Source organism: Cornus florida, unplaced genomic scaffold (genome assembly GCF_030987335.1).
Source record: "Cornus florida cultivar Cherokee Brave unplaced genomic scaffold, ASM3098733v1 CherokeeBrave_3.0.0_Hap2_Chr09, whole genome shotgun sequence".
NCBI classification, from domain to species: Eukaryota; Viridiplantae; Streptophyta; class Magnoliopsida; order Cornales; family Cornaceae; genus Cornus; species Cornus florida.
The window spans coordinates 85,012,129-85,034,517 of record NW_026775579.1 but is presented as its reverse complement, the minus strand read 5'-3'; the positions used below and the strand labels follow the sequence as shown (position 1 = coordinate 85,034,517).

Below are 22,389 nucleotides of genomic sequence, written 5' to 3'. Positions count from 1 at the left end.
TGAAGATCAACGGGATAAATATTGATCCTATTAAACAGAACTCAAAAGACATTTATCTATCGATAAACATATGCAAATAAATTTAAGTATGCACGCGCGCGCGCGCATGTCTGTATGTATCACACACACACGCGTACATGTCTGTATGTATCTACTTGATCAGTTTCTCAATCTGATACTTGAGTGTATGCTCCTTCCATTTTGCACTCTCTAGATAAATTTCATAGAAGCTTGCTTCTCCCCCAGCTTTTACTGTCAATGCTGTAGTGCTTCTGGTTCCATACCGTCCCTATTCACCAAATATATGCAAATATTGAAATCAAATGTTAAAAGGATATAACTACACATACTTAAAAGAGAGTGTAGAAGTTTTTTTACCAATGGGGTGTCAACTTTGACAAATATGGAGCTTAGATTGAATTCCCAGTCAGGATTATGTATGTGAGGTAACCTGCTTTTATCAGCTTTTACTGTGTCTCTCATTAGTTTTTTTACCATCTCGCTTATGGGGATTTCACCATCACCATATTCACCAAGCAGTTGCTTAAAATTCAGTTCCAGACGTTGAGACTGAAAGAGAAAAGAGATTATGATAGTTATATGCTGCATACTTGAATAAATTTTGTGTGTGTGTGTGTTTTTTTTTTTCCATGCACGTACTCACAACATTGTTCCTTGCAGGTTCACACACAGGCACAGGCGCACGTGCGTGTGCAAATGTAGAAGTTGCATAGAAATTTGTTTTGAAATCAAGTTAAGGTTAATAGTTTGGGTATCTAACCTTGTGCCAAGGTGAGTCGAGCTTTGCATTTGAGAGAACATGTATACCAGGAGAAACCTCCTCAACCAACACAGCTTCCCCTTTTGGTCTGTTGGAAATATAAAGCATTGATTTGGAGGAAAGATCTGCAACTATCAGGTTAAATCCATTGTACTCATGTGCCTCTTTTACCACTTCCTCAGCAAATTCTTTGGGACTTTTTTTGCTCTGTTCATACCAACCATATACATATATTCAGAAAATTAATGTGCATGCAAATCGCAGCGTGCATCATTTATACCTATGCCTCACCGAGGGTGAGGCTCGAACCAGCAGCCCAAGGGAAGTACTCCCAAAGACCTTACTAGCCGAGCTGCCCATGCTGACATGAAATATATACGCTTGTGTATAGATACACATACCTTTAAGAAACGCACAGGGAGGTGACCTCTGCTTTTCGCCACAGGAAGGTTATGAAGCTCCAAAACATTAGTGACATAAGCAACCCTGCCTCCTCTTGAAGAAGCCAACCATGTCCCACCGCCAATCTCATCTTTCCCTCCCAATATCTCACCACATTCCCACCATGTTGCTGGCTTCGTCGGCCTTCAACACACAAGCATTCAACACAATATTTAGACACCCAATATGTGTGTGTGTGTGTGTGTCCATATATATATATATATATATATATATGTGGGCAAATAACAGTGAAACACAGCATTGTTAAGAAACAACCCATTACCAATAGAAAAATAAAGAAACCAAAATACATAATGAAACTTGCCTGTTGTGGTATTCATCTCTGTTGAGCAAGAGAAGGAATGGGTATAGAGGGTGGGCTTGCCAAACAAACAAAGTTATGCACATCCTTCAATTTGGGAACTAAGTTGATCAAAACAATTGCTGAAGCAGAAAGGTACAGTATACTACTAGAATAATGCAAACATATATATACACACACATATTTGTAACCGTTTTGATTTGTCCTACCTAATTATTATATAATATTGCATTCCTGTGGGTTCGAAAATAAAGCGGGTGAATAAATTTCTTTGTTTGGTTGACAAATTAACGGGGGATAATACTTGCCTCCAATGTAGTTTATGTGGATGAGGAATGGCCCACGTATGTTTTAGACTAATGCTATATTTGGTTAGAGGGAAAGATTAAAGAGAGATGGATGAACCATTTCGTTTTGGGAAAGAGATGAGATAAAATTAATAACTATTTACAAATATCAATTTGTAAGTTTAATATTTTCAAAAAAATTTAAATAGATATATACCTTTTATAATTTTATAAAGTGAAGGTATATTGATAAAAAAATATAAAAAACTCTCTATCCCTTTATTCGGGTCAAAAAAAAAATAGTTACTTAAATTCATTCACAATATATGAATGATACTTATTCGCATTTCAAAATAAAAATACCTAGTGTGAATCAATTGAATAATAATAGAAAAGGTCTACAAGATTTCCTTTTCCAGTGCTATTTATCTAATTTTCTTTACATGATATGTATATATATACACAACAAGATTTTAGTTATATATATTGGTATAATTTTTATTTTGGTAATTATCTTTTATTGCTATAGTAAGTAGTAATGGTAAAATTAAATATAGAAATTAAAAATAAGGTGAGAATGGTTTGGGTTAAAAGAAAAGGATATAGGTGAGTTTGAAAAGTAACCATTAAATTTAATCAAATATAAAATTAAATATAGAAATTAAAAATAAGGTGAGAATGATTTAAATATAAAATTAAATATAGAAATTAAAAATAAGGTGAGAATGATTTGTGTTAAAAGAAAAGGATATAGATGAGTTTGAAAAGTAACCATTAAATTTAATCAAATATAACAGCTTGTATGAAAAATGTGAATTAATTTTTTAGAGCAAGAGATGACGACTGTGTCTCTCAAATATATCCCAAGTGCTACCCATCTAATTGTCTTTAGAAGATACTCCGTATATACATAGAGAGATGAGGATAAGAATAACTATATCTAATATATACACGTGTCTTTGGATTGGTACGACCAATTGCCACTTGCCCTTTTTAGTCTTATCGACTTGTAGTTTAAAAATTAAAACAAGCGGCGCCGCAGAAAATTCAAGGTTTTTTTTTAAAAAAAATTAAAAACTATATTTCTACGCGCATTTTGAAAACAATATATTTTGAGGTTGACCAAATTATCTAAGAATACACCGTCAGCTGTACTCAATGAAAGTAGAAACCTCTGATGTTTTATTTTTGGCAAATTTATTGATCAAATTTTATATAATGATAATTTTGTCATTTTTTTTATATAAAATGTAATATAATATAGGATAAAGTATAAAAAAAACTGCTTAAATTATGTTCTAATTTACAAATAATCTCCTTAAATTATATTTTATGTTCTAATTTACAAATAATCTCCTTAAATTATATTTTATGCACAATACTCCCTAAATTATCACCTTTTGTTACAAAATGTCCCAATGCTTACTTATCAAATGCTTAAACTATTTATTATTATTATTTTTAATTGGTACTTACACACACATGCTTCTACCAAGGCATGAATCCCTGACCTCCCTTTGTGATGGGTAAAATAAAATTAAGATGATTAGTATAATTAATATTTAGATAAGAGAAAATATAATAAAAATAATTTAATAAGAAATAAAAATTTTAATAAGAGAGGGTAAAATAGTCTTTTGTGATGGGTTTGTTTTTAATTGTTATAAATAGTTCAAGGAAACAATTTGTAATTCGAGGAATTATTTGCAAAATGACAATAGTTCAAGGGTGTTTTTATTCACTTTACTCTATAATATATTATTCTAATATAAGGGCATTATTAATTTTTCATACTCAAAGTCGTTTTCTAGCATCGACGAACAAGTTTAATAAAGGTTGAACAATTTACCATTTTTAATTTGCTCAAACCTTAAATTAGATCAGTGTAATGTAAATTATTATTTAAATAAAAAAAAAAAAAAAAACAAATTCTTATACTGTTCATGGCTAATTTTTAGTTAGTTCAACTAATAAGAATAATAAAAAGACAAAAAGGCTAAAATATAGTACCTCCTTTTGATAAACACTCCTCCATTTTACTTTAGAAGGGACGTATTTGTCAAAAATAAGAGAGAATATATATACACACACACGTTAACCGTGGTTTTTGGTCATGTTATTGTTACATATCTATCTATACTAAGTATAAAAGTGTAAGATTTTTTTTTCTTCTTATTTTCAAACATTTTTATTATTTTTAAAATTATAATTTGACATATAAAAAGAATATTTAATAGAGAATTTAAAAATGTTATATCCATATATTTTTTATTTCAAAATATTTTTATTATATATATTTCTTTAAAACATAATGTGACATTTAGATCTATATCTATATTTATCTGTATCTATATCTTTACCTTATCTAAATATTTTTACTATATTTTTTAAAATCATAATGTAATATTTAAAAATATTTTTTTATATATTTAAAATATAATAACAATGATAATACGGAGTAATTGTTAATTCCTATTCAATTGAGAATTCTATAAGGCACGAAATTAATCACACTAAAATATTTCTACAAAAAGTAAAAGCAATATGTATAATATATACGAAATTTATGTTATAAAACTTAAGTGTCTACGTATTTCCTAACACTAACAGTTCACTTACTTACTAAAAAATAAATAAATAAAAGCTTACTACAAAATTTTAAAGCAATATATATCCATATAATTATAATAACAATAATTATAATTATTAATGTCTATTCAATTTAGAATTCTAAAAGGCACGTCATACTACAAAAAGTAAAAGTAATATATATCCACGTAATTTATGCTATGAAACTATGTGTGTATTTCTTAACGGCATAATCTTATAAATACGACGACACCAAATTCTTGCCTTCACTTATTTTAAAATAAATCTATTTCTATATCTATATTAAGTTTAGATAATTTAAAATCAAATTTATCAAATAAAACTTTGACAATGTATTTAAATTTTTAATCACGTGTTCTTTAGTTTATCAACCATGTATTTTCAAACTTTAAGTGCCTTCGTTTTTTTAGACAGTTGAACGTAATTTCAAGCAAAATTTGAGTAAGTGTCTCATTCTTTATAAATTGCTTGAAATAGCTAGACAAGGTCTATTTTCACTCAAGTCTGACGTTTGTAGGAAAAGCAAGAATTGTTTGCAACCATATGTGCATGTTTAAAAGATAATTTGGTACCTGTCTAAAGCAAAATGTGAATGGTTACCAACCATTTACATGTTTATATAAATTTATTTGCTTTTTCCAGGCATGTGCATGTTTGTATAAATTTGGTACATGTCTAAACAAAATGGGTAAAAAAATGTTTCCAACAAAGTAAATTTTTTTTTTTTTTTTTTTTTTTAATCTTAAGTGTATCGATCCCATAACATACATATCATTTAAATCAGGAGTGCAATTCGAAAGCGAGATTTCAAGGACTTACCTTCTGAATCTCTATCAAACCCGTTATATCTCTAGAGACCACCAATATCATATTACCAAGTATAGAATTAATCATAATTATATTTGGGGTTAAATAAACTCACTCCAAAGCAAACAGAAAGAAATTTGCATTGGAGGAGTATGAGTCCATGATTGCTCGTGATTTCGTAGATGAAAATATAATGGCCGCCATATGATGTTACTTAAAATTAAAATATTTTTTTCAAAATTATTGATGTCAATCACAATTTGATATATATATATTTTAATAATGGCCGTGTTGGGCGGTGACAAGGATGAGGTGATAAGGTAGTGATGTGTTGTCCCAATTTTATTGGATAGTTAAGATTTGAGTTAAGACAATATCAATACGAACGTAATTTCACATAATATTGTAATCTTATTTTTGTTGGTGCCGAAAATCTTACCTGATGTCCTTTAATTGTAACTTTATCATGATTCAGTGGGGAATTGCGGAATTTAGTATACCCATGATTCCAATTTTAGTATACCCATGATTCCAAATAACGCTTCTTTGACAAATATTTATATTCTCTCTATTATTCCATAATAAACTACTACAAATATCATCTCTCTTGAACATAGGCGTCTATGTGGCGCAACCTCACTACAAAATATTCCGGTGTGACACTTTTTCCTCAGTCGGATCAACAAAATAAAGTACATAGTAGTGGCATACATTACAACATTTTTGTTAAGTAAAAGACTAAAAACTCTCGAGGTCACAAGTAATTTATTGGTTAAACATAACGATACGAATAAGATTATTTATACTAATTTTATTATTATTATTATTATTTTCTCTAATTGTTAACTCCTCGACAACCAAATCTATCCAACTTCAAATCCCAACCTAAATAGGAAGTTTGAGACAACCGAAAACGATTCCCAACTAATTGATAACAGGTATAAAAAGTGTTTTGTCCATATTTGTTTCATTATTGTAGGTGGATTTTATTTATTTATTATTATTATTATTATTTTGTGGTTTTGGAGTATGGAATTGGTGTCGTAAATATGGTATTGAATGAAGTTTAGTTTAAAATTTGTCCTAATTTCAACAGAAAAGATGTTACGAATGCATTGTGTTATTTGTGACCGCATTTTATAATTTTCATGAATTGTTGTACTTGATTGTTACAACACACATTTGTATGAATAGTTATCCAACCTCATTCTTAAATTGCTTCAAATATCTATGTCTGTTTTCAGTGAAGTCTGGCCTTTTTAAGAAAAGCAAGAATTGTTTCCAACCATATATGTGCACTTTTAAGATAATTTACAAAATTTAAAATCGTTTCCAACCCATGTACATGTTTATTTAAATTTGTTATTTGCTTTTTCCAAACATGTGGATGTTTATATAAATTTGGTACATTCCTAAACCAAATTAGTAAGAAATAGTTTTCTATATTAGGAAAATATTTTCTTCCACTCCAAAACAATCCCCATGAGGGCCTTCCATTCTTTCTCTAACTTCTATTTATAGAAGTTGACATTTGCCCTAAAATGTCTCTCTTAGCTGTCAAACTTGGGCCCTTCCGGGCTGGGTCTTTTCCCGGGCCATGCTAGATAGGAAGCCCGCTCGTAATGTTGGTAAAATTGGGCATGGGTATGTCTTGATGGCGCCCTGGGCTCGGTGGATCGGTCTATGCATGGTCTATCGTCCCTATAATGCTCCCGGCCTGGTAGACCGGCCCAAATGTGACCCAAATCATTTTCTGTCCTTTCATCGACTATCCAATGTTTTTTTATTAATTTAATTAGCCTTAGTAGATTTAATAATGCACCAGAGCCTTAATAAAAACAGTGGCTAAGCATGAATATTGAAACTAACAATGCATCAAGACACTAATCCAAAAAATAAAAGTCCAATAACAATGCATTAATTAATATTCAAATAGTATGTCATTATTCACAAAATTTACAATAAAGAAAAATTCAAATAATAAAATACACTATTCATAAAATTATAGCAATAAAATTATATAAAAAGAAGAGGGAAAAAATGACAGTACATAATAATAAAGAAAAAAAAACAAAAGAGCAAGAAAAGGAAATAATTTTAAAAGAAAAAAAAAAAATATGAGCAATAGTTAAGTTCTCACTAGTAAAGATCTACACCATCCTCACTAATGATATGGGCCAATAATAAATAAACATGTCATCACAGAGATGGTGATTTATTATGGTGGGTAAATACACACTTACCAAATCACAACCAAATCAGGTGATTTATTATTGATCCACATTACTAGTGAGGATGGTGTAGATCATACAAAAAATATTAGGGTTTAATTAAAAAGGGGAATGTGAATGAACCCGACCTTAGAGATCTGCCAAATCTAAATAGGAAAAACTTAGGAATTCTAAATAACAAAATAGTTCATACTTCAATTTGATTGAGTTAAATAAGATAATTACAAAAGTATCAAGAATTATTATTATGGGCCAAATACCCTCGGGCTCTTATTTCAAATTACCTAAATATCCTTCCTAATATAATATAATATGAAAATAATGCTCTTTAGTGCTATTTCCTTATGCAATAAAATTGTTTAATTATCAACAATATATATATATATCAAAGAAAGTTGTCTCAAATGATCTGTTCAAAGTGATTTTATGTATAGTCTATTCTAAAATCAAATTCACAAGATTATAGAATTATATATATATATATATAAAAACTTGCCAAAAGAAACCTAAACTATTTTGCTAAGAACACAGGAGGAAGGTAACGCTAAAATCATTCCCTTGCAGCTCTTCTCAGTGTTGGAGAAAAATATTCCAGTTATTAGGAAAGAAGAGAGCAATGAATATTTTTTTAACAATTTCTTAACCGAATACTCGTTTGGTCTTAACATTCTAATTTTATAAGAGACCCGTTAATCACTCGTTTGGTCATTATGAATTGACCAAAATAATTGTTGCAATGAATTCAAAAAAAAAAAAAATTTATTTTTTTATATAGATTTTTTTCTCTCATGCACATGCTTTCTTGCAGAAACGACGACTATCATACTACCTTTCCCCGGCGAAGTTTGGGTAATAAAGCAAAGATTCTCTAATTTACTGATTTTCTATTTGGGTAATTTTTTCCCACTGGGTTTTGGATATACCTTCAGACAATACTGAGATTGACATAACAAAGCAGGGTTCCTAATTTATTTGGGTGTTTTGGACCTATGTGATCCTATAAAGAATATTTTGGTATTTTAGAAAGAGGGTATTTTGAACCTTAAAAGTAATTCTTGATGCATTTATAATTATTTTTTAAAATTCAATCAAATTGAAAAGTAAACTTTTAAAATAAACTACTATCTTATTTAAGACTCCTAACTTTATCTATGTATAGTTTTTCCATCTAAATACTTATCTAGATATATAAATGGACTTCTTGATCCAGTCATTCCTTATGAAAAATTAAAATATTCAATAACACGTCTAGAAAAGAGTCGAATTTAGTATACACATTATTCTTTCATTGGGTCGGATTGAGGATTAATACTTTATCATTCCTTTTTTGGGAGAATGTTGTTAGCAAATGCCCTCTTCACCTATTTATAGTTCACATATCTACTAGAAATTTTTTATATTAATGTCTAACATAATACACTTCATAAAAACTCTATACTTTTTTATATTAATGCTACATAATGCACTTCATAAAACTCTATACTATTCCAAAATATTCTTGCGTGACACTTTTTCCTCAGCCGGATCAACAAAATAGTGCAATACTATATTATCATCGCTACATTTTCTTTTCTTTTGGTTAAATTGTTTGAAAGACTGCGCAAAAAAAATTAAGTATTAGTATGTAGTAGCATACATTACAAAACTTTGTTAAGTAAAAGACTAGAGACTCTGGAGGTTCACAGACTCGCAAGTAATTCACGTTAAACATAACTATACTAATAAGATCATTTATACCAATTTTATTATTATTATTATTATTATTATTATTATTTCTCTAATAGTTAACTCCTTGACAACCAAATCCATCCAACATCAAATCCCAACCTAAATCGGAAGTATGAGACACGTACAACCAAAGAAAACTCCAAAAACTTGAAGATTGAAAACGATTCCCAGCTACTCGATATAACATATAAAGTGTTTCGTCTATATTAGTTTTGTTATTTTTTCATTCTTGTGGGCGGTTTTTCTTTTTTTTTCCTTGTGGGTGGTTGACTTATTTGTTTGTAGGAAGACAAATTGGTGACATATTATCTTTGGCCTCTTCCCATAATAATATGGACATAATACTTATATTATGGTTATGGTTTTGGAGTATGAATGGTGTCTTGAATATGGTATTGAATAGGAAGGGATCCAACGAAAGCTTAGGGGGCACGTGCCCCTCCTGAGTTGGTCCGCACTTTATAATATATATAGTAATTCTTTTTTTTTATTTTTTTCATATATATGAAAAAATATATATAGTGCCTCCTCTTAATTTTGTGGTTCCTAAAATTATTTCTTTATTTTTTCTTTATTTTTTATTTTATTCTTCAAATTCGTTAAATTTTTAATAGAAAAAGTCAAAATTTCCTTCCTCAATTGAAACTTTTAAAATTTTCCTTTTAAAGTTTTCTTATTTTTCTTTCTTTTTCTACTTCTACTCTTAAAATTCTTCTTTTTAACATACATATTTGAATAATTTTTTTTTCTTTTGTCTTTTGAATTTTATACACTCCGTATTGTTTTTGTTTTTGTGTTTTTTTTTTTTTACAACGTGCCCCCTCACTTAAAATCCTGGCTCCGTCTCTGGTATTGAAGGAAGTTTAGTTTAAAATTTGTCCTAAATTTTTTTTTGTTAAATTTCAAATCTAAAAGTCTATTAAGTGCCACCAAACATAATATTAGAAAGATTCCACACAAAAGATGCTGGGAATGCATTGTGTCATTTGTGACCGCATTTTATAATTTTCATGAATTGTTGTACTTGACTGTTACAACACATATTTGTATGAATAGTTATCCAACCTCATTCTTAAATTGCTTCAAATATCTATGTCTATTTTCAGTGAAGTCTGGCCTTCGTAGGAAAAGCAAGAATTGTTTCCAACCATATATGTGCATTTTTAAGATAATTTACAAAATTTAAAATCGTTTCCAACCCATGTACATGTTTATATAAATTTGTTATTTGCTTTTTCCAAACATGTGTATGTTTATATATAAATTTGGTACATGCCTAAAGCAAATTAGTAAGAATTGGTGTAATTTGTGAGCGTGTTCTTACTTAAAATTAAAAAAAAATAAAAAATAAAAACAATTTATTTAATTATAATACTAATAAACTTTTGTTTTTTTTTTTTTTTTTCCTTCTTCTCTCTTTGTATCACCACAACTTTTTTCGGTGCAATAGCACCCTCCAGTCTCCACTTCTCTAAACCCTCTCTCTAGATTCTGAACATATCAATGGCGGCATCTCTCTTCCTCGTCCGTTCTCCGATTCTCCGAGCGCAATCCTCACAAACCCTAAAAACCATTTTCTTTACCCAACCCCTCCGATCGCAATCCACTTCAACCACAACCCCTTCTCACCACAACGATCACAAGGTCAACCACGAGTATACACCGCCGAGCGAGTTCATCAACACCTGGAAGACCCCGAAAACTCCGAAAGAGGCGGAGGCGAAGCTGTTGGCGTTGAGGCGCGAGTACGCCAAGAAGGTGAAGGAGGTTCGGAGGGAGTACACAATCGAAATGGAATTGCAGAGGCAAGAGAAGATTAGGAAAGCCGAGGCCAAGAGTGAGGCCCAACGGATCGCCAATGAGGAGCGCAGGGCCGCCAAAGCCGTCCAGAAGAAGGCCAAAGCTGAACTGCGAGAGGTGACTCGGCGAGAATTTCGTGAAACCCTAGTATGTCCAAATTAACTCTCTCTATATATGTGTGTGTGGTTATTGTGTGTGTGTGTGTGTGTGTGTATATAGCAAACACTAAGGTGGTTAAAATTGTGATCCTATACTTAATCGTTAGGATTGTTCTTCAAGAGCAAAAAGCAAATAGTATGATTGAATAGAGAAATGTAAGATTATACTTATAAATCTAATGCTCATATTTGCTCATTTTGGGGATCTTTAATTTACAGAAACATGGAAAAATTAGGAGAAATGTTTTAAAGAACGCAACTTTTCACTAACCCATCCTAATAATTTGACTAATTTTAACAGTGAGAAAGAGTTGGGTGATTCATTTGAATGTTACTAATGCTGCAAGATGATGAAACCAAAACTAACATGAAAAATAAATAAATAAATAAATTTAACTGTTAGAATGTGGTTTAGCTGAGGTTATGCTCTTAAATCCTACCCAATTGCTGAGAAAGTGCTTTATCAAGTTAATTGAAGATCAAAGGTGAAGAGATCCCAGAAGGCAAATTTTTGTGTTACTTGTGCTTGATCATTTGGATAAAGATTAAAGATGATATTGCTTGTAGAATTGACATTTTAATGAGTTAACTGGAGGAGTGCTTTCGGGCATGGTATCCTTTCAAAATTAAGAAGTGTAATAATAAAAATCACTATCTGCATATGATCCAAAATTGTCTAATTGTTGCGGTTCATATAGAAGGTCACAAAGGGGCAGAATCATAGTGGGATTGTCATAGGATTGTTCAAGATCGTCATGACATCGTAATGGGATTGCCATGAGATTGTTGGTACATTTACATATAAAAAATTTGACAATCAATCTGTTTTGTCATGATATTTGGAACTATTTGCAAAGTTGACTGGTTCTATCTCTTTTTATCACAATTATTGCTTGTTATATCACATGTTAATGGTGTTGGGAAAATTGTGTTAAAGAATTATCTTGGTTTGCACTACCCCTTTCTCATTAGACTACAAGAAGCAAATATTCATATAAAACAATAATGTTCTCAACTAGCAACTACTCCTCTCTCATGATGGTAAATTTTGTTGATTAGTTTAATGTAAATTATCTCAATCAAGCAAAATCCCTCACAACCTGAGCAAAATATCTTGGGTTGTTTAATTAATATTCAGATCGTCTTATCTTCCTCCAGTCCCTTTTAAAAGATATTCAGTCCATCATAATAGAAGTTACAAAGAATATTTATGTTTTTCGTGTCCTTTATATGGAAATCAGAGGTCAGGGAAATAGCCCTTGACTCATACTGTTGAGAATTTGACTCCACGAGAAATTGAATAAAAAGCTGTTGAGTTGGCCTATTTCTTGCATGTACTGATTGAAGTATTTCGAGAGATGAAAATGGAAGAATGAATGCATTCTTGGCAAAAGGGATTCAAATCATGATTTCCCCATGCACAACCTTACAACTAGTCAATTGTATTGTTGGTGTCAGGCCTCCATCCTCTAAGCTGGTTTCTTAAATTTACTTAGTTAAGTTTGTTCATACTGCATACGTACATTTTCATATGTTTGTAATAATATTTCTATTTTTTAGGTGTTCAACAATCGTTCTTTTTGTCTTCTAAATATCCTTCATATAGTTTCCGTTTTTTTCTTTACCCTCATTATGTAGGATATTCCACCTTTGATTCAATCCTGTAGACCTCCACCTTTTTTTTTTTTTGGGAAGTTAAAGCCAACACAAACACCCATTATCCACAATATGACCCTAGTGGGACTCAAAACTCTCAACCTCCCCCTTTGGGGAGGAGAGAGAGATCATACCATTGGGCTATAAGCCCTTTGGTCTGTAGATCTCGACATTGGTCCTAACAAATTTGTATAAAACAGTTACCAATCATGGGATTAAATGTTGGAAGGCTGTAGAATCTTCATAAGATGAGCGTAGTTGAAAAATAGATACTGAGATGGGTGTAGTAATACGAAAAATAATAAGTTAGAGATATAAAAATGAGAGAATATTTTGGTTGCACGCAACTTATAAAGTGAGGAAGATTGACGTGCTCCAAAAATAAGAGTAACTTTGGGTTAAGGTGAAAGACCAAAATTAACGTGCATTGAGACGGAGTAATCATATGAAAGGAATGGTTAAATACATGGCCATTGTTTAATTCATGGCCTTTGATGGAGTAAGATGACTAAGATTCGTGTAATCAGCCCTTAGTAGTTGCAATGTTGAGTTGAGATTTGTTGAGTTATATGATATGATAAAGTGAAATTTTATTTGGATATTCCATTTGGTAAAGCTTCTGCAAGTACAACACTGATTGTAGCCAGTTTGGTGTTACTTACTCTAATTCATATACGGTCAACCTTGTTAGTTTAGTATACTTTTGAACTTTATAGATGATATAGTCCTCACTCACCGTATGTGTGAATGCTCATACAATGGTTAATCCTATGTCATGTATTTATTTTCTTTATGGAATTACTCTATAGTAGCTTTGCACATTGTTTTTAGACACTGATTATATCTTTGTCATACTTTGGTGTGTGTCACTTTTCATGGTTGCAGTTAAAAGAAAGAACAGAGAAGCTTGAGTATTGGAGGGCGAGAGAAAAACTAATGCAGGAGAAGAGAATGGAAAAGAGAGAGCTTCTGCGTCGGCAAAGTTCCATGTGGATTGACGAACCTGAATTGGAGAAGAAGATACTGGAAGCCGTTCTTGATGTCACTCAACTTTGAGCTCCTTCTACTTGCATGAAGTGAATTTTTCTTGACGCGGAGAAGATCGGATATGAAGTTGAAAACATCAGGACTTCGTCCACTGGTTTAAAAGAGTCTACAACTGGCAACTTTTCCTCCTTGTTTCCTTTGCGCTTGTAACTCGATCACTGTCATGCCTACCAGACAAATCTGTGCATTTGTTTTGCTTGTATGGCGGATGATTTTAACCCAGTAGGAATTCACCTTGAACTTGCCTCTAAAATGCATGCCTTAAAACTTTGTGGTTTGTGTAATAGAATAGGAACGGCTGATTGATGCTTATTTTGCATCATGTAGGCTATAGCCATGGCACTTTGTTGCTTGCTTGGTGTTGTATTGACAAACAGGAAGGTGGATTATATTTTGTCAAATAAATTGCATCATGAATTTAATTACAAGAGTCGAGGAGTGCATTTTTTTTCTTTTTTCTTTTTTTTTTTTTTTGTTTGTGCGCGCACGAAATAGAATTCTTTAACTGAGTTGATATGCTTCTGTAACTGAGAAGCATAACTGAGTTGCACCTTGAGGCTATTACATATGTGTATATTGTTGCCTGTTCAGAATTGGACGCTCCAAGACAGCATTGAGATGTTGATTGTTCAATAACATTTTAAGAAGTCCATAATATACTAAAATATTTGCACACAGATTCATCCAAATTCATTCTTTACACAGATGAAAAATGTCATACTGGGTTTTGTGAAAACTAGATTTTTGAACTATCGAAAACTGCAATTTGAAAGATGAAAGTTGGAAGGAATCAAGCTAATCAGTGCAAGTTCCAAAGAAACAAATTCCTGTTTAGCAACTTTTGAAAAGCGTAACCATAACCACAACCACAACCACCACCACATTGTCCAATGGGTAAAAAACATATGCATACACCTTCAATAAGCAAAATTTAAAGCACTGAATTCAAAATTTGCAAAACAAGTAACACCCAAGAAAAATTTCTAAGAAAAAAGGAAAAGATCCTAAAAAAAAAACCTATCTGATTCACCTTATAATCATTAAGTATATAAAAGAAATGGTACGCTGGGACCAAGCCACTAGTTTTACAGTAAAGATTTCATCAGTACCTAACCAACCAAATCAATTTTCGACCATAATTTATATTACATTTTTAAAAGAGGGGAAAAAGAAAATAACAAAAATGAATTGTGAGTTTGTGACTAATTGCTTCTGCCCATATCCATGGACCTACCTCGAAATAAAATTTTTCTCAAACAGTAACTTCGTTCATCGGGCCTTGGGTTTTTGGGTCTTCACGTAGGGGAAAAATCCCATGAAGTGAACAACTTTTGGATCCCATCCCCGTTGCTGAGCACGGCAGAACATCAAGAATGTGTTTGCAAAATAAGAGTTAAAACCCATGAAGATATGCCATAGAGCATGACCCTGCGGATTGAAGGGCCAGCGAGAGATGTCCTCGCAGAACAGACGATCACAAAGCCAACAAAGGCTCCCTAGCAATAAGGTGGCCAAATATGACTTCGCAAGACGCTTTGCGGATCTATCTTCTGTGTGAATGTAGTACTTGTACATCCGTGGAATGCAGAGAAGACAAAGTACCAAATAATGCAACTTAAAACCAATTTCAAAACGGACCTGTGAATGCAGAATGGCAAATACGGCACCATAGAGGAACAAGAAGGTGGGCATTGTACTCCGGTAATGCCAATCTGGCGAGTAGAGGATATAAATATATAGGAGCATTTCCCATACCATTGGTGTTTCATCGCCTTGTTGTTGCCTGAAAATTAATTAGCAATCATCCTCAATCAAATACCAAACTGAAAGAATCATTTGTAGAAATGATGTCAGACAAGATAACAAAACATTTTCCAGGTCAGCATTCTCTTAGGCACAAGAAGAATGTGTGCCAGCGAGTATTCCTTGTATTTAGGACACCTAAGGTAACTTTTTCTTCCCAAGCAAACCTAAAACCCATAGTATTTCTCAGTACATTCTGCATCGTGCATGAGAAGAAGTTTAATAGACAACATGTTGGTTGTTCTTTGTCGTCAATTCATCCTCAACATAATTAATATTACCAAGTCAAATGATCATGATATAACCACTTGGTTCCCTAGCCAGTTGGCAGCAATGTTTAAATTCTACCAAACTAGGAGAGGGTGGATCGAACAGTGGTATCTTGAATGCACGCACAGGAGCAAGCGAGCATGATATACACGAAGGGTGAAAAAGAACAAGAACAATCCTCTAAAATTCTCTCCTATTCCTGCTGGGATGGCAGCAAAGCTTCCAAGACCAAAAGACGTTAGAGAGAGTAAGGATTTTCTTACACTACTCAATTGCAATTTTTCTGATTTAATGGGTGGTCAGAATAGATCTTTTTTTTTTTCCCCGATATGTAAAATATCATTAAAAAAATGTTCAAAGTGTAGACCACCTGAAGGAACAACTATACAAAATTATACAGGTGGTTGGAATAAACTAAAACCATCTATTTAATAAAAAAGAAATAATCAAGCCCTTTTTGAAATATCTATAATATAATACATAACTTCAAACCTGACATGTTAAACTCAAGAGAGCAGGGTGCAAGATCACTGGAATACCTGGTAATTAAATCTCTTATTCCAATCATTTCTCCTAGTCTGAACCTGTAGGCCCTAAAAATAGTCTACTTAACCACAATACTCTTACTATGATGGCAAGTGCATTCAACTAAATTTAATTACCTTATCCCCTCTCTACCAGGATCCACCGCTTTAAAAGGAAAGGGGATACAACTAAACAAAGGTAACTCTGAAAAACTTGTTATGATTACTCATATAATTTTTCATAGCTCAGGTGGTTGGGTATTCAAACACAATTTCAAGGGTAAGGGCAGCAAATTCATGCCAATTAAGCAGAAATTCAGGTCCTATGAAGGCATAAAAACCTACAAAGGCCATAAACCCAACATAAAAAGATTTCTCAAAATTGTTATTTGACCAGTATATCTGGCTTCCCAGATACGCCAAGTCGCCAACATGCATACACTGGACATGGGGCTGGCAAGGATACAAGAAGAAGAAAACACATTTTCATTTATAGAATCATAATATACACAATAATTATTTGAGAATTAATATTCTATAACAGTAATATGAAGCCTGTAACTTACCAATCAAAATGATCGATAATTACCAAGGTCACGTATATAAAGAAACTGCACACATATGATGAATATGTGTATGTGCTGTGTCTCATGCATACTTCTTCAGTTCTGTGGTAAAACCTTCCTACTCCATTTTTCTTTTTAAATTTAGTCAAACGTTTTAATAACTTTTATATAAACCTTTAATTTGATTTTTAATAATGATACTTTTCTTCATGCTAAAAGGTCACATCACAACATCCAACACTTGTAGGGCACATGTGACAAGTGTCCAAGAAGTGCCGACCCTAGGTTTGAAATTAAGTATTTTATTGTAAATTACGAATATATTCAAGATATGAAGGAACTGTCTCTAATTCTTGTCTTGTTCTTACATGTGATGGATGCGGATATGGCCATTCTAAGGAGTGCATGTCCTTCTTAGTTAAAGTCTATCCCCGATGCACCACAAAAGATCCAAAGGACCAGTGGATGGTAATGGTACATCATATTCTTTCATTCTTGGTTAACTAATAGAATTGTATAGACTATGGAGTAGGTAAAGTAATCTAATGGGCATAATTTAACAAAAATATTCATATGTACATATTAATAAGAATGAACTCCGATACCAAATTGCCGTAAGATAACACTCATAACTTGAAATAATGCTGCTCAGAACTGTCTCGTGGCAGAATAAGATTGTGCAGAACTTGCGATATTAAGACTTAGAAGGTTAGAAGAAAGGTTGTATTCCTTTTAGGAACGTAGAGTGGTAAAGACATGCCGACCACAAGAAATTGGGAAAAGGCTTAGTTGGTTGTTGTTGTTGTTGTTGTTGACAGGAATGTAGTAATTCAAGGAAGGAAATAAGACAAGGAGAAGAATTAGAAAAACAATCTAAAACTCTCACCCAGACTTCCTTAGGCTCCATCCCCGAAGGTTAGGTAGCATAAATCACACAAAGCTTCAAAAGCATCTCTTAATTTCTCAATATTCAACTATTTTCATTAAATTGAATGAGTAGACAAATATTATAGGTTACTAAAAAAATTCAACTTTATGGAGAACATAGTCAACTCAATAAGCATGGAGAAGAATACTTACAGCCGTTGCAGTGTAGCATGGAATAGCATGCTCCCAATTGCAAGTGCCATATTTGATAAGTGAAGAACACTAAATCTTTTCTCAAACCCTTGTCTCAAGGCATTTACAAGACCAATGAGTGCCAAAATAAGGCATGGGATATTTGATATGGTGTTGAAAAATTCTGCAATATAAGAAGAATAGACATAGTTCTGCTCACACCACTCAGTGCTGGATGTGACAGGGCCCCAAAAGCTCGATATTCCATCTGCCATTCTTCGAAATAAATTCCCAAAGAGTAATATTGCTCAACTGAAACAACTTATGTCAAGGTGTTGCAGGGTTCATAAACACCTGCAAATTATGCACCTGTAATGCTCTTGCGAACATGAAAAAGAACTAAATAATCAACATTTTGTGCGTGCATGCATGGGAGTGAAGATGCTTGATAATTGAAGGAGATATATTTCCAGCTATCAACAGAAGTAAAGTAAACAAATTTGAAATGGAGTAACTAGAGGACAGATAATAACTGAAAATAACTATACAATCAACTTCTTATTATTATTGCTGTCATCATCATGAAAGCTTATCCACTAAACTGAAACAAAGCATCTGCATGCAAATACCAACCAAGGGAAACTTATAAGCAAGAAGCAAAAAAGGTCAAATTTTGAACAAGTTTAAATATGCATAAACAATCGGGCCACACAACAGAATCCATCATATTTTCCAAATTTCCACCAGAGTTTTGGATTCATCTAATATTTTCATACAAATTGGTTGTTATAAATAATCACTTATCAGGAAAAAAAAAAAATGTGTTACAAATAATCATTCACAGAACAAAAAGAAAATGGAAAAGAAAAATCTAAGACCAAAACTATATTAATATTACTAGTATGCAAATATGCAGAGCACTAAACAATTAAATCAAATTCATGGAAATGTACATGAGATAGAAAAAGCTAAAAAAGGCAGCCGAGATGGGAATCTCTGGTGATTTAATAGAGGGTTCAGTGATGATTAGTTGGGTTAAATTAGGCAGTTTAGCGTCTTGGTAGCATTGGACATTTAATGCAAGAGATATTAATTTTTTTCATTTGAATGGGATATTACTTATTTTTATTTCTCTTTTTTCTATTTGAAGGATGCTCATCCTTCTTCCTCAATTCTTCTTGAATTGAACATTATTGCACATATACAAAGTTACACACACACAGATACATACATACATACATATGTATGTATATATATATATATATATTAAGAGAGAGAGAGAGAGATAAGATACCAGGAAAAGTCCATAAATGCTAAACTTTCCCAGCTGAAGTATCAACTTTAAGCATCCTGATCTTCAAATAACCTCTCAAATAAATAAAAAACAATGTGCTGTCTCTGACCCAGAGTGCTTTTGAAACTTTACCAGTCGACGTATCAATTTTTAGCATCCTGATCTTCTAATACCCTCTTAAATAAATCGAAAAACAATGTGCTGTCTCTGACCCAGAATGGTTTTGTTGGGGCCTTAGAGAAAGCAAAAAGAGCAACCAAGCAACTTAAACCTAAACTATGTAACAAATTAATAATTATGCTTGTAACCTAGAAGTGGATACAAAAAGACAACCATGATAATTGGATCTTCAATACAGATGCTTAGGACAGAATTCAGTATGATTTAGAAACAACAAATGTTTCCAATCATTTTATATGCTTGCTTATTTCTCATTAATTTTTGAATTCCAAAAAAAATAAAAGAAAATAATTAATACATTTTTCTTTATTAGTAAAAAGATTTAAAAACATAATTAGACTCAAAGACAACTTAAACATCATTTTTCATACCTAAAAGCCCTTGCAAAGGCCTAAGATCATATTAAAATGTGGATAATAATAGTATCTCAGAATTTTGGCTCAAGACATTATTATAAGACCCTAATCAGTTTTTCCATTGCCTGGGGCTAGGGTTCTCAGAGAATGGTTCTCATGATGAGACAAACTTTTATAGAAGAAAAAAAAAAAAAAAAATTAGATAGTTTCTTTTTTATTGAACATATACAATTAGAATATTTTAGGGGCCATTGCTTGGAGCATTAAAAATTAGGCTTGTACTCGTTCTACCCCTCCTAGAACCCTCGATTAAAATCAACCACACTAGGTAATGACCCTTATTTACATTCATAATATTTTAAACCTCAATTATTATTTAGGTGGAAAAAGGTAGACCACTGCCAAAATTTAGCAATTATAAGTGCATAGTAATTATAGAATATAAAACACTTACACGAGATCTTGATAGGATAATCAGTTGATCTAAATATGCATTCATGTATGTCTCTAAAAAATACAGATATTGACAACATAGCAATTTAAAATAATAATAATAATATATAAGAAATATAGGCACAATGACGACAACATAGATAACGAAAATGTTCTTTTACAAAAAAATGTCTAAGAGTAAATGTGTATTACTTCATTTATCAATTTTATCCTACAAAAAGAAAGGAGGGGAGGGGAGAGTCTGCAGAAGAGTGTTGAGTCACATGCCAATCAAAAACCACGCTATAAAAATAATTTACACAAAGAATAAACCAATTGGCTGGCTTTCAAAAATGGCAATTTCTTTTGTCCCTAGCCATAGCTTTTCCTCTCTCCATAAACATATGCTCCAATGAGGATTTACACAACAAGTAACAAAAGGGTTAGAGATGGGGTATGTTCCAATTGTATGCTTTTGTATATTTAACTAACTGAGTTGTGATATGCTGGCCTAAGGGGCCAGCCAAAGGGCTCCCCATCTACACAAGTGCTGCTGTGGGACCTTGGTCCCACACTAACAATTGTGTAGATGGGGAGCCCTTCGGCCAGCCAATCATTTTCCTTAACTACCCCAGAAATCCACATGTCCTACGTGTGTGTCTCCTACACACATCAAGCCATGTCAGATACTACAACCGCTTCTAAGTATGCATGTTAATGCTTCCTAGGTATCTATAACGCAGAAGGGTATCCCAGGTACCCGGAAAAATAGTACCCAAGCCAATCATTCACTGTTTACTCCTATTATCACGGAAAATAACCAGTCCAACATTGTGGATGGGAAGGAAAAGGATATGATTGGTTGGGGGTACCAGGTAGGAAGTCATAATCACTATAGAAGTTTACAAACAATGTACAAACTAAATTAGTATCAAAATCCCATTTAAACCAAAACAAACCAAAAAAAAAATTTCCCTAATTGGTACTCACACATACGTCTCTACTGAGACTAGAGACATGAACCCTTGACCTCCCTTTGGGAGGTAAGAGGCTGATACCGCTAGGCCACTGGCAGTTGATATAAACCAAATAATTAAAACCAAAGTAATTCCACAATTACAAACATAACTTCAATCCACACACATTGTAAGCAAGATGAACGCAGCATTGAAGTTAAAAAACCATTCTTCTACCGAAATCGTGTTCTTCTATTAAAGAAAAACAAGCATATAACTAGTGCTAAGTATCAATGGACGATGTCAATCAGCAATCAAGATGCTTTAACAAATCAAAAGTCGTAAAAGCAACATTACTCGAATCAAATACACCAAACGAACATATAAAACATTTCAATACAACTAAGAAAAAGCCAAAACGATGAAACAGAAAAGGAAAAAAAGTGACAAATAACTGACCTTGCAAGTCGGATCTATGTTGCTCCCATTCTAGTCATAGACTCTCTCTCTCTAGATTTTCCTTTCAAGAGATCTAAATTTTCCAGTTTTCTCTCTCTAGAATAGAGAAAGAAAGAGAATTTGCGTGGTCCGGGTGGGAAAGGGAAAAAGAGGTGGTGGAACGAAATACTGAAGCAGATTCGTTGCGTCGAATTTAGAATTTTTAGGGCTCATGAGAAGAGCGCGTGGGGATCATATCGTAATTATTCGGGCACGTGAGAAGAATTCATGGGTCATAACTCACAAGTAATTATGAAGAATCCATGGCCCATGGGTCACAATTCATAAGTAGTATTGTAGTAATTAAGTAGTATTAATTATTCTTTTATTTTTTTTCTTTTTAATCAAGACAAGACAAGAAAAGACAAGACAATCATGTCTTTTATTAATACTACTTAATTACCAAAAAAAGAATACAATCTCACTTTAACTGGTTTATCTCCATCATTGATGGTTACATCCAGAGGTAGACAGTCGGAATTTTAGTGCAAAAAATAAATAAATAAACAAAGAAAAGAATAATAATAAGAAAAATAATTTTAGATAATAAGAGGAAAAGAAGATTGACATAGCTTTCGAAAGA

General features: G+C 32.4%; 3 protein-coding genes across 6 annotated transcripts; 1 reads left to right on the top strand and 2 right to left on the bottom strand.

Annotated features, from left to right (window-relative positions):
* Positions 1-37: 37 nt before the first annotated feature.
* On the bottom strand, positions 38-1,837 carry LOC132274825 (uncharacterized). The gene is made up of 5 exons (XM_059776165.1): positions 1,548-1,837; positions 1,183-1,366; positions 782-988; positions 379-570; positions 38-289 (listed from the first exon to the last, which is right to left on the bottom strand). Exons 1-5 carry the CDS (start codon positions 1,628-1,630, stop codon positions 152-154), a joined length of 804 nt encoding a protein of 267 aa, XP_059632148.1. The 5' UTR covers positions 1,631-1,837; the 3' UTR covers positions 38-151.
* Positions 1,838-10,618: 8,781 nt separating this feature from the next.
* LOC132274824 (stress response protein NST1) lies at positions 10,619-14,296 on the top strand. The gene is made up of 2 exons (XM_059776164.1): positions 10,619-11,154; positions 13,707-14,296. Exons 1-2 carry the CDS (start codon positions 10,711-10,713, stop codon positions 13,875-13,877), a joined length of 615 nt encoding a protein of 204 aa, XP_059632147.1. The 5' UTR covers positions 10,619-10,710; the 3' UTR covers positions 13,878-14,296.
* A 574-nt stretch (positions 14,297-14,870) lies between these two features.
* LOC132274822 (alkaline ceramidase-like) lies at positions 14,871-21,968 on the bottom strand. Of its 4 annotated transcripts, XM_059776162.1 has the most exons (4): positions 21,768-21,968; positions 18,624-18,705; positions 18,112-18,469; positions 14,871-15,651 (listed from the first exon to the last, which is right to left on the bottom strand). In XM_059776162.1, exons 3-4 carry the CDS (start codon positions 18,363-18,365, stop codon positions 15,138-15,140), a joined length of 768 nt encoding a protein of 255 aa, XP_059632145.1. In that variant the 5' UTR covers positions 18,366-18,469; positions 18,624-18,705; positions 21,768-21,968; the 3' UTR covers positions 14,871-15,137. The 4 variants fall into 4 exon arrangements, with proteins under 4 accessions (XP_059632145.1, XP_059632143.1, XP_059632144.1 ...); XM_059776160.1 differs by lacking the exon at positions 18,624-18,705; XM_059776161.1 differs by lacking the exon at positions 18,624-18,705 and having other exon boundaries at positions 18,112-18,459.
* Between the last annotated feature and the right edge of the window lie 421 nt (positions 21,969-22,389).

Coding starts and splice junctions, on each gene's coding strand:
- LOC132274825 (XM_059776165.1), bottom strand. CDS start 1,630: ATGTGCATAACTTTGTTTGTTTGGCAAGCCCACCCTCTATACCCATTC. Junction 1,367..1,547: donor AGAGATGAATACCACAACAG/GCAAGTTTCATT, acceptor TGTGTGTTGAAG/GCCGACGAAGCCAGCAACAT. Junction 989..1,182: donor TCCCTGTGCGTTTCTTAAAG/GTATGTGTATCT, acceptor TGGTATGAACAG/AGCAAAAAAAGTCCCAAAGA.
- LOC132274824 (XM_059776164.1), top strand. CDS start 10,711: ATGGCGGCATCTCTCTTCCTCGTCCGTTCTCCGATTCTCCGAGCGCAA. Junction 11,155..13,706: donor GAGAATTTCGTGAAACCCTA/GTATGTCCAAAT, acceptor TCATGGTTGCAG/TTAAAAGAAAGAACAGAGAA.
- LOC132274822 (XM_059776162.1), bottom strand. CDS start 18,365: ATGGCAGATGGAATATCGAGCTTTTGGGGCCCTGTCACATCCAGCACT. Junction 15,652..18,111: donor CATGCTACACTGCAACGGCT/GTAAGTATTCTT, acceptor ATTAATTTTCAG/GCAACAACAAGGCGATGAAA.